Source organism: Haliaeetus leucocephalus, unplaced genomic scaffold (assembly GCF_000737465.1).
Source record: "Haliaeetus leucocephalus isolate CR32 unplaced genomic scaffold, Haliaeetus_leucocephalus-4.0 Scaffold339, whole genome shotgun sequence".
Classification (NCBI taxonomy): domain Eukaryota; kingdom Metazoa; phylum Chordata; class Aves; order Accipitriformes; family Accipitridae; genus Haliaeetus; species Haliaeetus leucocephalus.
In genome coordinates, this window is record NW_010972775.1 from 21,169,427 (window position 1) to 21,184,791 (window position 15,365).

Here is a 15,365-nt window from a genome sequence, read left to right on the forward strand (position 1 = left end):
GCAGAAATAGCCATTAATAGAAACTATAAATAGCAGTTTTCATAGTCTTCAGTATTAATTCCTGTGGAACAAACAGCAAGTGACCCACTTTACAGGAAATCCTAGACAACTGTGTATTACTTCAACGTAAGTGTCCCAGAATAGAGTGTTACAGGTAGCCAGTAAGATGACAAGTAGGTGTGGAATTTCTTATAATATTCACAAAAATTTCTTTCATGTTACAATAGAAGTGAACAGGGATATAAGATTGTGGGTTTCAGTTTTTCTGAAAACAAAAACTAATGCGAAACAAATTTCGAGCAGCCGCAAAACACTTTTGTAGACCCTCGTTGGAAATATAATGAATCTTCAAAAGCTAATATACCTGTACTTTTTAGAAAATTAGTTCATCACAGTGCTCAACACTATACTAATATGGACCTTTCTTATAAATAGCTTGGGATTTTTAAAAATCTGAGTGATACTTCCACAGAAGACTAAAAAAGAAATCCACTTTGAACTGGGAAATCCAACATTCTATGAGCTCCAGTCCAGAAGTAGTCCTAAATTTATTTCAAGAAAAACACCAATTGTGATCATGTTGCACTTTCACACTCCTTGTCCCATAATCCTTAACAATTGCCTTTCCTTCTCATTACCAACCGAGAATAGCATAGCAACAGATAGCAAGGTATTCCTTTACTGCAACATAAACATGACAGTAGAGTAACAGAACCCACAAAAAATGTCAACTTATGCAAAGCTTGTATGTGACACACCATAATAAATCTTGCTTACTTTAAGAAACCCAAACATTTCATATCTATCAATGTTTGATAACAAGGTCATTAGAAAATATTCTTATCCAAGAGAAGAGTATCAATACAAGCACTATATTTAAAATATTTACATCAGCAAGCTGGTTTTGAATTGGGGGAAGTGAGTGAGAGCAGTATGAATGAAAGGAGAATTGATAAAGACTTGTTTTAATTATTTGCTCTTAGTACAAGCCTTCTAAAAATTCTCCAAGAGTAACTAGAGAATTACTATTAGAAAGAACTGGCCAGCATATTGTTTAAAAAAAGGTCAAGGAACCCTCTATTTGTAATGATTAAAAAATAGCGAGACTGCATTGTACCTTTTAGTGTGCTGCTCATCAACCCCATTCCTAAATGCTTGTAGTTTTATCCAAGGAATGTAATTCTCTCATAAAGAAGCTCAAAGTTACTACTTCACAGTCAGAATATTACACTTCTTACTATGGGCCAGTATTTCAGAAGCTTACCTATATGTAAAAGTTAGCACTTCTAATTTGTTCTCATGATATTGTATTTACACTTTCAAGAATCTGAAGCAGAAAATGAAACAGAGCCCAACAAAAACAGAAAATGGAAAGCTCCAGTGACTCGAAAAAAAGGAAGTAAAAGAAAAAATACAAATAAACTCGCACTTCAAGTATATTCTTCTTGTACTGTATTGGATAGTGTAAGCAAAAGCAGAAACTAAACCATATGCATATGAAGACATACTTACTTTATCTACACAGTCATCAAAAAATGCAAGGCTTGCATCCTTATCACTGACAAAAGAACACTCTTCAATGAAACGAATAAACATTTGAGTTTTGGTCATCAGTGTGTAGAACTTCTGATGTGAACGATCTCGACTTTTGAGGAAACCTATAAAGTGAAATCAGAAGCATGTAAGAATGCCTAAAACAAAAAAGCCCTCACCAAAAGTCAGCACACATTCTACTAACGAGCAAAAACCTTTCTGTAATCTTTGCCACTAACTATGCAATTTTTTCTGCACTTACATTTCTACCATCGTTCACAACACTAACACTGCAAATGTTTTTATTCTTTAAATAAGAGAGAATCTAAAATAATACATTAATATGCATAAGACAAGTTTATGACTCTTCACCTTGTAGTTCAAACAGAGAACTTGCATCTGTGGCTGTTTCAGAGGGTGCCTCTGTTATTGGCCTGAGATAAGACCTGTAACCTTTTAGTATTGAGGCCATGAAACACAGGAATGCTTCCTGGATCTCCAAATCTAACAGATGCAATTTCTTCCCAGAATTAAAATCGTAGTCATTCATTGCTAATTCCATTAATGCATCCTCTCTTGGTCTCTGTTGCACTGTGAAAAAACACAACATTATAACGTTTCACATAATTTCTCTTTTCCAATATTGGTAAAAAATAAATTCTCTTTATCCTACTAGATTCACTGATTACTGAGGTCCATTAAGTTTGGAACAGATTAAAATATATGCAATTAAATTCAATGATGACATGTGACAATGGATTCAGCTTGACCTTATACAATTTATGTATCTCTGGATAATACCAAAAGCAAGATACATTTACCTTTTCAACACATTAGTTACTACAGCAGTATGGACAGAGCTTAAAAAAAACCCTCATAGAAAGCTGTTTATAAAAACATGTGAAAATTTATACAAGAGCTGATTAAAGAAGCATATTTTAAGGACAAACACATAAATGGGATGGGTGTGTTACTCTTTTTTTCCTTTTTTTACAGTGCCTTTCATTTCAAAGTGTTCCCCAAAAGTGGACTATACATATTAAGTACCTATATACACAGAAAGACACCACTCAGATGCTAAGTGGAGCCATCAAAACACAACACAATGCAAAACACTGATACAGAGAGAAAGCAGGCATTTTTTTAAAAATCTAGCAAAATCCTTATTCTTAAAGTAGATACTTGAATCAACATTTTAAAGCCATCAGAACTCTAGTTAAGACTTCACTGCTACACACACAAAGAATGGTAACATTCTAATAACATCTCAAAAAATTGAAAGGATGGTTTCATTACTGTCTTTCCACATAATATAATTATATCCAACCTGACACTGATATCATGTTAAATTCTTATTATGGAGTACCACTCTACTTTATAGAGCATAGAGAACAAAAGGTTTAGAAATTTTTCTAAAGAAATCCTCACAGTAAAATATATCAGAATTTTGAAGCAACAGACAATTTTTATCACCCATCAGCTATACACATTTTTTTGTGCAGCACACACCACTAAACTTCTGTTTCTGTACATTCTAATTGGGGGACAATTAAATTCTAGTGACCTCAATAGCCAAGAAGGTACAAACAGCCTTTAACAAAAGAGTGCCCTAAATCCAGGTGACAATTACAAAAATCTCATGCAATATGCTTTCCAGGTATGTATTTCTCAAACATGCAGTGTTGATCAATCCCATCCTTTTCATACTCTGATTTAAGTCTTAACCACTTGCTGACTCTGCCACAGCAACTTGATTTTACAGTTGCATTATTGCTCCTCAGGGCTCCCTCCAAAGCCTATGGAAATCATCTTCTAAGCAGACAAGTATTGTCAGAATGCTGATGGACTTCACAAAGCCTGTTAGCTATGATGCCCAAGCACATCAGCTGGCCTTGACTACATTTATATTTCCAAATGTTTTGTTTTAAAGAATTTCACTAACATCATCCCGATCCATTTTTCTGCTCACACCAAGGTTCAACATACCTTGCTCTGCAATATTTGAGGATTCTATGAACAAGCAATTTTATCTTAGAAATGTCCAGTAATTGTGCTATACATTTAAAAACACAATGTTTTAAAAAAATATTTGTTATTTCCATCTTAAAATTTTAGGTAAAGTACTATCAGCTTGAGTGTCAAAGTTATCTCAATCATCAAGACATCAGCAGCCTTGAGCAGGCTTTGAAGTTTATTAGGCCCTGGCCTACTCTTTGCTTTACTATTCCCTTCTCATAAAAGCTCTGCTTTTTTTTTTTTTGCGCTAGAAGGATAACATCAATACAAAGGGATATCTACTGAGCATCACCTTATATATATATGGAAGTCTCCTCCACCCCAAAAGCCCCTACATGGATTCTAATCTCTGGACTTAAAGCACAGATTTTCCCATTCTGTATGAAAACATTATGTTTAGTGTAAAGGGTGACTTAAGAACATACTTAATTAGCTATATTTATCTGTTAATGTGGCACACTATATCCAACGTAAATCTTACTATGTACTTTCCCACTCACATTCTGCCAGTTGGTGATATAAATTACTTAAAGTGTTCATCAGATTTTTACACGGTTTCTTTGGTAAGATCTTCCATGCAATAGCTTTCTTATCTCCAGTTCTGGAAGGGAAAAAAAAAATAAAACCAAAAATGTATGAGTATACACTGGAATATGTGTGTATATAGGACTGTATTCAGAGGATTCTTCTATCCCACCAGAGAAATGGGAGAACATATACAATCTGCTCCAGTAAAACAGGACTGAAAACCAACCAACAAAGTCAAACTTGATTCACTATATGGAGATTTGATCACAGCCATCCAACCAATGCCCCATATTTCAGGATGATGACTATGCAGCCACACTCTTTAGCACTGAAATCAATCCACTTAGGAACTCATGGAAGATTTATTAATAGTATTAAGCACCTGCACATTGCACAAGCAACCACCACACGTGCTATGTTCTGAGCTGTAATTACTTAAACTAGGATGGAGATACCAACTAGAATGCTCGTAGTAACCTGAAATCAATTTGGTAACTGCTTTGTGTTTAGTGCATATAGATTTGGACTTAACTATATCATTATCATGATGGGAAAAAAAAAAAAAAAAATCACAACATTCTTTGTCAACAGAGGGCACCAGCAAGCCTCAAGACACTATCAGTTACAAAGTTGCAAAAATAGTAAGCATCTGTTTAACACATTTTTCCATAGATGAAATGGAATGAATCTGTTCTAAGAAAATGCATAGAAAATCAGCTGAAAGTAGAATGAAAACAGAGATAACCGGAAATAAATTATTTTCCATTAGTGACTATGTAGCTAATTAGACAAATACCAGAAGAAATGCACAAACATGTTCCTCTTAACCAAAAAGTAACAAAACCAAAGTTATCACAGCCTAGTTTGAACTATTTCCCAAAACCTTCAGAGCAAAATTGCTATACAAACTCAGTATCAGCATAAAATCCTTAATAAAATTTTCTATTTACAAATACTTAATACATGCAACCTTCTCTAAATCCACACACAACTACTGAAGCAATAATAAACGGGCCAATAAGAAAATTTAGGAAGAAAAAAGTTTTTAGTTAGGCATAGTAAGAAAGACTGCTACCAACAGGAGGATGATATAGAAGAACACTGACCAAAGACTTTGAGAAATCATACTAAGTATATACTGAGTATATTAAACATTATACTGAAATAAAAGTTTAATTATGAAATACAAGTTTAATTAATTTTTCTGTTTTAGAACCTTGAATTAGAAGCCTTACCCTCTTCTGTCTATTTTTGTAATCACATCATCACAAGGAAATAAATAATTCTTTGTTTTGAATATCATAACAATATGGACTGTTTCCCAATGTTTTTAACAGTGCACAGCTGTCCCTTACTAGTATTTTAGATACAGGTGATTAGTATTACAGAAAAACATAGTAGTCTACACAGTTCTGAAGGAAAAATATTATAATACTGTTATTTCAGTTTGTTAATCATGGCATGATTTTAAGTCTTAATTAAGACTCTCACCCATGAAAGTTCACATCTCTAATTCTCAACATGGAGTTCCTATACTTCATATCGATATGGAGTATGATTTAATTTTTATAATTTTCAAGCAGATGCTCATATGAAGATACTAGAATTTCTTCAGCACTAAGAAAGCTGATCATTAAAAACCAAAAATTACTGTTTTCCTCCAGGGACAATGAAGTGAGACACAATATGGTTAATCCAGGACACGTGCCAACGTGTGCAATAAGATTTTAATGTCATAGAATAAAAGGCAATAATGTTCCACGAGGACTGTACCTCCAATCTGCCGTGTTGAATAGGAGATATCATTTCTAACGTGCTCATTTCAAGAACAACAGTATTTTACAAAGAGGTGGTGGTGGTGTTTTAAACCTCTGAAAAGCTTTGCCAAAAATCTAGTTTTTGCCTTTGAAAACAGGAAGCAAAAAAATTAACACAGAAGAAAAACTGTTAATAAATACTTACTGAGAAATTGTATTGGTATCTAGGTCAACACAGCTAACATCTGGTGGAGGGTCATAGAGATCAAAGTATCTTGAATCAATTCCCACTATGAATGGGCATGGTGCACTTAACACATCTGCCAGTGCCAAGGGACAGAGAGGAATATATGGACAAGGCCAGTGGAAGGGAAATATCATCTTTGAAAATATGCAGAGACAAAAAACATAGGTTAAACATGTATAATAATATAGTCTATGCAAGTATAAACCACACTTCACTAACTTGCCACTTCAAAATTATTTAATGTGGCAGATAAATATTACTGAAAATCTAGATGCAGATTATTACATAAAAAAATGCACTCATTTCTCTGAAATTAAATTTGTTTAATTTGTAGAAAAAAGCTCTTCAGTATAATAGACTGTATATAGCAGAGGTAGCAAAACAATGTTCAGTGTAGACAGGCAGGAAAATAACATGCATTTAAAATTCTGCAAGAGAGAATACAGTGCTACTTGGGCAAACCAGGAACTCTTATTTAGTGCATTGTGATGACCAAACAACATGCTTATTTACAATATTTACAAACAAACAACCAATATCAGTTACTCTCTCTTCTGTCTCTGTGGGATATCATTAGCAACGTGGATTTTTCACTCTAATGATCTTTATTTTTATTCTTATTTTTCAGTAACCTTTAAGCCTAACAGCACTACTACTGATTTTAGATTTTATGTAAAAAACATACACTTATGTAAAAAAACCACACTTACAGGTGTTTGATTAAAAAAAACATTACTTACAGAGACTAATGCCTCTGTCACACTAGTAAGGACAGAAGGTCGCAATGAATGGATGAGAATTTTATGTTCCGTCACAGCAAATACAAGTAGAGTTACCGCATTTTCAGGTCCTAAATTCTGAAGTAGTGTAGAAAACTTGCCTCCGCTGTTACAGAATATAAACACACTTGTGAGTTACAAGGGACCATAACAAAAAAGAAATGTTCAATAACTAAACAGAAAACAAGGCATTACAGTAGGATTTTGTAAACTTGAATCTGCAAAAGAAGACTGCAAGGCAGACCACTTGGTACACTTCATTGTTCAGTGCAGAATGGTTACTTCCTAATAGTAACCATGATTACTTGAGACTCTTCAATCAGTCTAGACTATTTTCAGATATGTGCATGATGATTTTTCTTTTTGAGAAGCAATTTACAGGGAGACAACATACATTTCTTTAATCATTCTCCTGCACAGAGACATGAAAGTTAAGACAGTCACAGAACTCCTTTAATTACCCTGCAATACAAAAGCTGCACTATCTTGGGAGCCCAGGTATCAACTCGTAGAAAGGGGATCTAACAATCTATATTCTGCCTCAAGAACCACTAAAATTATTTGAAAACACATAGATATTGTTCATTAAGTATGTATCTTTGTCAGGGTGCAGATATAATTACATAAATAAACTTCAGATACACTAGCTACAAAAGGTACCAGGCACGGTAAGTTAATTTGCACAATTACAACTCCAAGTACCATATCTTTTCCGCAACAGAGTCAGAATACATTTCACAATTCAACAGAAGATACTGCTACTTGCCTCAGTGGAAGGGGTGATGACACAGGTTGGCTAAGAATCAGGTTATCATGTGGAGATAGCTGGAAAAAGATTTCCAAATAAATTCTTTTTATTCTGAACTTTGGAAATATCTACTAGAAATTACACAACTATAACAAAGAACACCTAAAACCAAAATTTAAACTAAGTTGAACCTTATATAGCCCAGTTGTACAGCACTGTAAGAAGTGGCATGCAATACTATGCATCAGTATCTTTTAGTAAAAAACAGGCAAAGCATGCTCTTCCTTTCTTAGTCAGAATTGAATACATTGCGTATTCATAAAGAGGAATTTAGACTAGCTAATACTGAAAAAAAATGAATATATTAACTGCTGAAAAATGAAGCCTTCTGTATTTTAAGGGAAGTGAGGACCCATAGTTCATACACAGCTTTCAGGGGCTGGGAGGGATTCGTTTTGGATTTGGGGGGAAAGAGACAGATGAAGTGCATGAAGGGGACAGATGGCAGGTTGCAATGTAAAGTAATATTTTCTTCAGAAGACATGAGAATTAGGCTTTTAGCTGGTAGAAATGGCACAGCTCAGCTTTGATAGAATCTTTAAAATTTGCATTAGTTGAAGAGCCAAGACAAGGATCTTATTAATTCACATTTCTCTCTTCCAGTGATATGACATCAAGAGAAATCATTCATACATGCAGCATGAATAGGAGGATTTAAATGAGTACAAAAATACAGATACACAATCAATTTATCAAAGCTCAGCTGACATTTTCAGCCATAGTAAATCTAAGGTAACAAGATACCAGTTAGCTTAATCCTCCCTGCCCTGCTAAGTGGTCATGCTTTTTTTATCTGTTGTATAAAAGCACACATACAAGTAGCAGTAATTCAGTAAGTCACAGTAACTTGTACAACTAAGCTGCAAGTGCAGACAATTTTTAGTAACATTTCATTTTTGCGTATGTTTCACCTTAGACCCCACTGCAGATGACCAGACAATAGAAGTCAGAAGATCATATGAATTAGTAATACAAATGCTGAAGCACTAAGTCACCAAACACTGTGCCTGGACAGACACACAAAACATAGGATGTTAACAAGAGTCTATACAATACTGCTTCCTTGCGTATTTCACATAACAGAGCTTTTGAAGGCTGATGCTACATTTAGCTTCAGTGACAAATGAGGATGGCCATACCACTCTATATGCTAGATTTGTCTTCAAGTAAGTCACCTTGTGAAAACAACCACCATTAGCTTGTTCAGTGAAAGAATTCAGAGACCTCATTTTTTCAGCCTGAGGTAACCTTCATAAACTACCCTCAGAAAGGAAGCATCAGCCTAATGTCCTATGACTTTTGTGTTTCAGCAAAAGCAGATAAACAAAATCAAGCATTCAAAGTGCATGTCTCCCTTAGGCTGAAGGGGCACTTACTGCCCTCATTCTTCAGAGGGAGAAACATTATTCGATATGCTCCTGAAGTCTGCAGCTTGTGAATACATGATTAGAACAGGAACATCTGTGTAATAAGGGGATGTAGAACATGGAGAACGGAGTCTAGCAGATTTCAGATCAGAAGCAACCTGTCAACAATGGCAGCTGGAAACTGGCAATCAGGAACATTCCAGAATGTTTTACTAATAGCTATAATTTCTTTGAAACTTAAGTCAGACAGATGCCATGTTCTCTCTGTCCTGGTTTCAGCTGGGATGTAGTTAACTGTCTTCCTAGTAGCTGGTACAGTGCTATGTTTTGAGTTCAGTATGTGAAGAATGTTGATAGCACTGATGTTTTCAGTTGTTGCTCGGTAGTGTTTAGACTACAGTCAAGGATTTTTCAGCTTCTCATGCCCAGCCAGGGCACCTGACCCAAACTGGCCAACAGTGTATTCCATACCATGTGACGTCCCATCTAGTTTAGGAACTGGGAAGGGGGGGGCAGGGTTTTTTTTTTCGCCGCTCGGGGACTGGCTGGGTGTCGGTCGGGGAGTGAGTGAGCGGCTGCGTGGTGCTTAGTTGCTGGCTGGGGTTAAACCACGACACTCTCTCACTTGTAACAGACACCAAGAAAGATCTAAGAACAGGTTACACATCCAGACCGGCATACATGCAGTTACTAAAACGTATCAGGTCTCATTTTCAGAAAGCGTATAGGCACTTGTGAGACATTCTACAGCAACACATATTCAGAAGGATTTGCTATACTGATTATTTAGCAAAAGACAACCACATGTTAAATTAACAAGCTTCAGAGAGAAATTACTATTTCTTCAATGAAATGGAATCCTAAAAGCTTGCAATTTTCAAGAATACAAGCACTTCCCACACTATTTTTGGGAAAACATCTTAGATAAAGTCACAGGTGATTTTATTAGTGCAGTATCAAACATAACTCAAAAGTCCCTGAAAGCAGCTAGAAAGCAAGCTGGTACTTGCAGACCTCAACTACCACCGCCTACTTCAAAAGTAGGGTGTTCTCCATCTGTACTATCAGCTACTAAAGTTGTACTAACTTAACGCATAGAGCATTTTGAAAACAAGGTATAACAGACATAATTTCACATCACTTACATCTAGGTCCTCAGACTTTGTTCTGGGATATATGCCTATGTATACTTTGACAGAGTTCCCTAAAAATTCAGGCTAAAAAAAAAAATGTTTTTCTCTAAACTCACTTCTAGTTCCCTGTAAATTTGTGTTTAGTGTTTCCTAGCACAAATATTTTATTGACTGTGAATACAAAAAAACTGCCAAGATGTAAAAAATACTGGGTTGTGAATTGAATTTTAAAAGCATAATAAAAGTGAGAAGTTTCAGATACAGTTTCTGTATAACTGTTCTCCAACCCCTTTTCAGTAACAGTAATAAATGTCACTTCTTTAGACTATCCAAATACACTAAGGAGGATCTTTAATATTCAATACATTCTATAAAGACATAAGCCAAGATTGTATTTACTCTAAAAGACTTCACTAGCATATGGGCTATTACATTAAGGCTGAAAACTGCACAGGGCTCTCCATATTTTATTTCATAAAAGCAGTAACAGAGAGTAACATCATTTTGTAACAATTTGTTCAAAACCACAGGATTGGTAGAATAACTGCAACTGGAATAGAGCTGTCTTTTATCAGCAATAAAATTTAACATGTCTCTACCCATTTTGCCTCTTAGGTGGAAAAAAAAAAAGGAAGATTAAATAACACTTCACTTAAGAAATCTTTGAGACAGGGATTTCCTCTCTCCTACCAACAGTGACATGGCTGAAATTTCAAATAACAGGTAACCCAATTCTGGCAATTATACCATTTCACTCACACACAGTAAAATATGCGAGGTCTTGCAGGTAGGACAGAATAAGGGTCATATTTGATAAAGCGTGTCTCTGTTGAATGTGCATGGCTCTTGCAGTTTTCAGTAAGAGCTATCCATTATGTAGAGGACAGCACGAAGCCCTTTGGGAAAATGCGTAATCACCAATATATGCTTCACATCTGGTTTTAATTTTATTTATTTATTTTACACTCAGCCTTCATACAGTAGCAAGAAGAAAACAGTTCAAAAGCTATTGCAAGTCAAACCAGATGCCAACTTTGAGTAGTTTTTCATCAATTTCCATATACTCTGGAAAAAAAATAATTAAGTTCTAAGCTCACTAAACAGTTTCTTGTAATATCCCATTCAAATCCTTAACTAAACTGGAAACAGAACAGTGAGAGATCTGTAAAAGTTAAGTGTATGAATTTAGGAAAAAATCCTGAACAAAAAAAATCTGAACATAAAAATTACATTTTCCATTTACTAACCTGTTCAACAGCTGTTTTGTCTTCACTTAAAACATAGCTATTAAGAAGAAATTTACACTTACCTGAACTAGAATTCTTGGCCTCTGAGGGGATGGAAAAGGAACTTTATGCATGAAATGGGAAATGTGTCTAGAGGAGAAGAAAAATACTGATTTAGTAGAAATTATAAGCTTTAACTGCCTTACCTCAAGACAAAATTATTGCCAGTAAGAGAAATTATTATATAAAAATGGCACATACTTATTCAGAAGACAGAGAGAAAAAAACCCAGCACCCAAACCCTACAGGGATATTCTGACCTTTGAAACCTTTTTTTCTACTAATGGCAGGCCAGAATATCTTTCAGACTACAAGCTTAGTTTGTGAGATTCAAGAATTACATGGAGGTTTGGGATTTTTTTTTAAATATTTGTAAAGTAGAAATATTGATCTTTGAGTATCACAATACCATTTTACAATCATGCTTCTGAGACTGGCTTGAAATAGCACTATACCTCAGAGACTAGCACTGGTTATTAGCAAAAAAATATTCACAGCTGAGTGTCAAGGAGAGTCATTAAGTTCATCCATTTTCTTCACATCCATTTTCTTCACTTCCAAATACAAAATGTTATGTAAGATTTCTGATGAAAAAAGTGTTAAAGTTTTTTCCATATACTACAAATACAGAAAAATGTTTTTAAAATTTGATTAAGTTCTCGGTTTTATGAATTGATTAAACTTACAGAAGTTCTAAAAGTGTAGGAGATCTACACAATACACACTTTCACATTAAAAGAAGCTACATGCAATCAGTAGAAACTCAGGAAGAAACAGGTAATCCATCATGAACTGCATGCTACAGCACATACTTTACTGTGATTTCTGCAACTCTCACCATTATCATGACACAGACAACCAACCAAATTTTGAAGAAATTCAAACCCACAAATAAGCACTGATTTATATAGAAGACTTGTTTTACACGTTTCTGATTCAAAACTATATACTTCATACATATATTTCAATGTAGCTGCATATTACACCATTAGATATATGCAAAAAAACCCAAACAAAACATTTTTTACTGTGTTTTTAATTTGTGTACTTGTGCTATGCTTAACTTCTGGTTGCAGTTCTATAATCACATAACTGGCATTAATCAGAAGCAGTCTTGTGCCTCCTCTTCGCCACTCCTCAATTGACCTCCCTTGCGTGCAGCCCCATGGTAAATGAGAACAGGAAAGGAATCAGGCTGACAACAGATTTGGGGTTTTGCCTTTATTACCAGTGTATGAAGATGGTGGCAGAAATATGGAACATACAGCAAACATCAAGGGAAAGGCCTTGCAGAAGCAGGGCTGACTGAAAATGTTCAAATACGCATGTATGGCACAGACAACCTTAATCATCATTAAAACAGCTGAAGAAACTAGGCTAATACTATATTAACTTCATGCAAGACAGTGTAGCTATATTTAAATTATCCACAGTAAATTGACCAGTTTACAAATCAGAGAAATCAGAATAAGCAAATAAATCTGTAAAATCAAAATTAATAAAACATTTATCATATTTACTTATCATTTTATTCATTCCCAAAACTCAAAACCCAAAAACAGTTCTCAGCTTAAAAAAAAAAAAATAAAAAATCTCTTCATTATTGGAAGTTCACACTATCAGAATTTTAAAGCAAGTATAGCAGATACAAAGTAGAATAAAGAAGTGGATAAACAATCACAAAAAATGTTTAATCTACAAACTCAAAGTCTCATAAAAGTTAATACTGAAGTTTAACCAGAAAAAAGACTGAAGTGTAATAAAATAAAAAAGCAAATACTGCATTTGAAATCTGATGCATTAAAAAGTTATGTTAGCCTAGAAATGTTAAGCAGTGTTACATATCAATTACAGATATCAACCACTTCTTGGATGTAAGGATTTCCTCTGCATTTTAAAATGTGAAATCCTTTATATAAGAAAGAAATTAAGTTTATTTATCATAAATAGAGGAGGATTACTAGTGCAAAAAATTCAATCTGCTTTATTATCTCTCATCACACAACAAATAAGCATTTGAAAAAATGCAAAACTACATATTTCATTCTTCTAACTTAATGTATGCAACATTAAGAAAGGATTTATAATCTTGCACCTCCTAAAGGGTGCAAAGCTAATTAAAAAAGGCTTTCACAGATATCTTTGTGGGCACTTAAGTCACAAATAAAAATCTAGGATTTTTCAGGAAGCAGGTAAAGATACAGTTAATCAATGGAGAGAAGTGCTTAATCTAGTGTAACCATTATATTTAATGTTTGATGACTAGAGTCAAAAGGATATTATAGGAAACTTGTAAGTAAAAAATGAGCTCTCATCAACTGAAATTACTGTTACGGATTTTTGAAATTACTTACTTCTCAATGGGTAGGACATGTGGGCCAGAAATGGAGTAACGATACAGAAAGGTAAGAAACTTCTTGAAAGCATCAAAGAAAGGCCAGTGAGAGAGCAGACAGATGCATTTATTTGTTTGAACTGTTCTGCATGTGTCTGGCTTTCCCTCAACAGCAGCTGCTAATCCCAGTTGAGATTTTTGTTTCTCTGTGAGATTCTCTTCAGGATACAGTTCATAAAACTGAATAGCAGCACCATATACCTGCAAACAACATAGTTGATTTGAAGTCAATAAATCTGCCTCAATCTTCAAAGAAATCTAACAAACCCCAAACATGCAAGGAAAATCAAGACTATGTTACATTAATGTATCGCCTACTGAAGCAATCTATTCTGGAATATTCTTATGGCTGTGAAAATCCAGATTGTCTACTATTTATTTAAAACACTTATGTCATATGAGAAAGAGTAATTTATGAAATTATTTAAGTGAGAGAAAAAATAATGATTATACAGAGTACAACTACAGTCAACTGCTCCTACAATTGCCTTTAAAGCTATTTTAGGAATCCTTTATACGCAACTCAAAGCAGTATTCCTCTGACATCCAATTTACTTTTGAGAACAAGTATATACATGCAAGGTTGTTTCCATGCTTGCAATAAAAATAGTATACTTGCATGTATATGCAGTCAGAATTTTTATAGCTCTGTAGTTTCAAAGGCTAACATGATTGGAAAGCAAAGGAGTACAGGTTTATATGATCAACAGTCCAGCAGCGAAATAAATGCAAGTCACCCTTTAAAGTAGTCTTTGAATTAAGCCCAAATGAATAGATTCAAGTTTGTCTATGAAAATATGCATCATCATGATCCTGAACAGATAAACAACCAATTTTTTTAACCTGAACTATTAACAATGATTTTTTTTACGTTTTCAAAATACCTTTTCTGCAGAAGCTCCAGTTAGTACAAACGTAGAAAAAACTGGGAGAGGGTATTTACTGTTAGATGGCCAACATTCAATCGTTGCACCCATGGGTAGACAAAAAAGAGGCACGGATTCTGGTAATGGGAATGATTCATAATCTTCTTCGGGATATCTGCATATTAAACCTATAAAGGCAATTTGTAAAGAGGCAGTTATACAAGGAATAGCAGAAACATATTTCTAATAGCTCATTCCATAAAAAAATGCCCAGAAAAATCATCTATGAGCATACACTAACTTCAGAAGATCAGTAAAGGAAAGTTGTAAATTATCAGGCATAGTGAATAGCTGGAAAGCAGCAGCATGCTTCCAAGGCCTGAGGAGAAATCACCCAAAACATAGGACTGAAGTCCTACTTACTATTCTAGGAACTATTCACAACTAATTTATCTTCTTCTGTTTGCACGTTGTGTGCATCTCAGCTATTATTATAATATTATTCATCACTAGTACAAGTAAAGATTTAAAATTTAGTTAAAAAGAAATGGTAACCTGAATAATTGAGAAATAAGACTGAGGTTTTCAATTATGAAAGCAATTAATTCTTGCCAACAAAAGTTTCCTGAAAAATCTGATGTTAGATAGAT

The 15,365-nt window shown here is 34.4% G+C and overlaps 1 protein-coding gene across 9 annotated transcripts in view; it reads right to left on the reverse strand.

Annotated features, from left to right (window-relative positions):
* Positions 1 to 15,365, reverse strand: part of DENND4A (DENN/MADD domain containing 4A) — a 63,024-nt gene that overhangs the window by 29,308 nt on the left and 18,351 nt on the right. For 8 of the 9 annotated variants that reach the window (XM_010572074.1, XM_010572072.1, XM_010572073.1 and 5 more), the window contains 9 exons: positions 14,734 to 14,903; positions 13,809 to 14,050; positions 11,478 to 11,544; positions 7,627 to 7,685; positions 6,822 to 6,966; positions 6,040 to 6,215; positions 4,050 to 4,150; positions 1,906 to 2,124; positions 1,513 to 1,658 (listed from right to left, as the gene is read on the reverse strand). In XM_010572074.1, coding sequence (XP_010570376.1) covers positions 1,513 to 1,658; positions 1,906 to 2,124; positions 4,050 to 4,150; positions 6,040 to 6,215; positions 6,822 to 6,966; positions 7,627 to 7,685; positions 11,478 to 11,544; positions 13,809 to 14,050; positions 14,734 to 14,903 — 1,325 coding nt within the window. The remainder of the gene's footprint in view (positions 1 to 1,512; positions 1,659 to 1,905; positions 2,125 to 4,049; positions 4,151 to 6,039; positions 6,216 to 6,821; positions 6,967 to 7,626; positions 7,686 to 11,477; positions 11,545 to 13,808; positions 14,051 to 14,733; positions 14,904 to 15,365) is intronic. The other variant, XM_010572076.1, reaches the window with a different exon arrangement.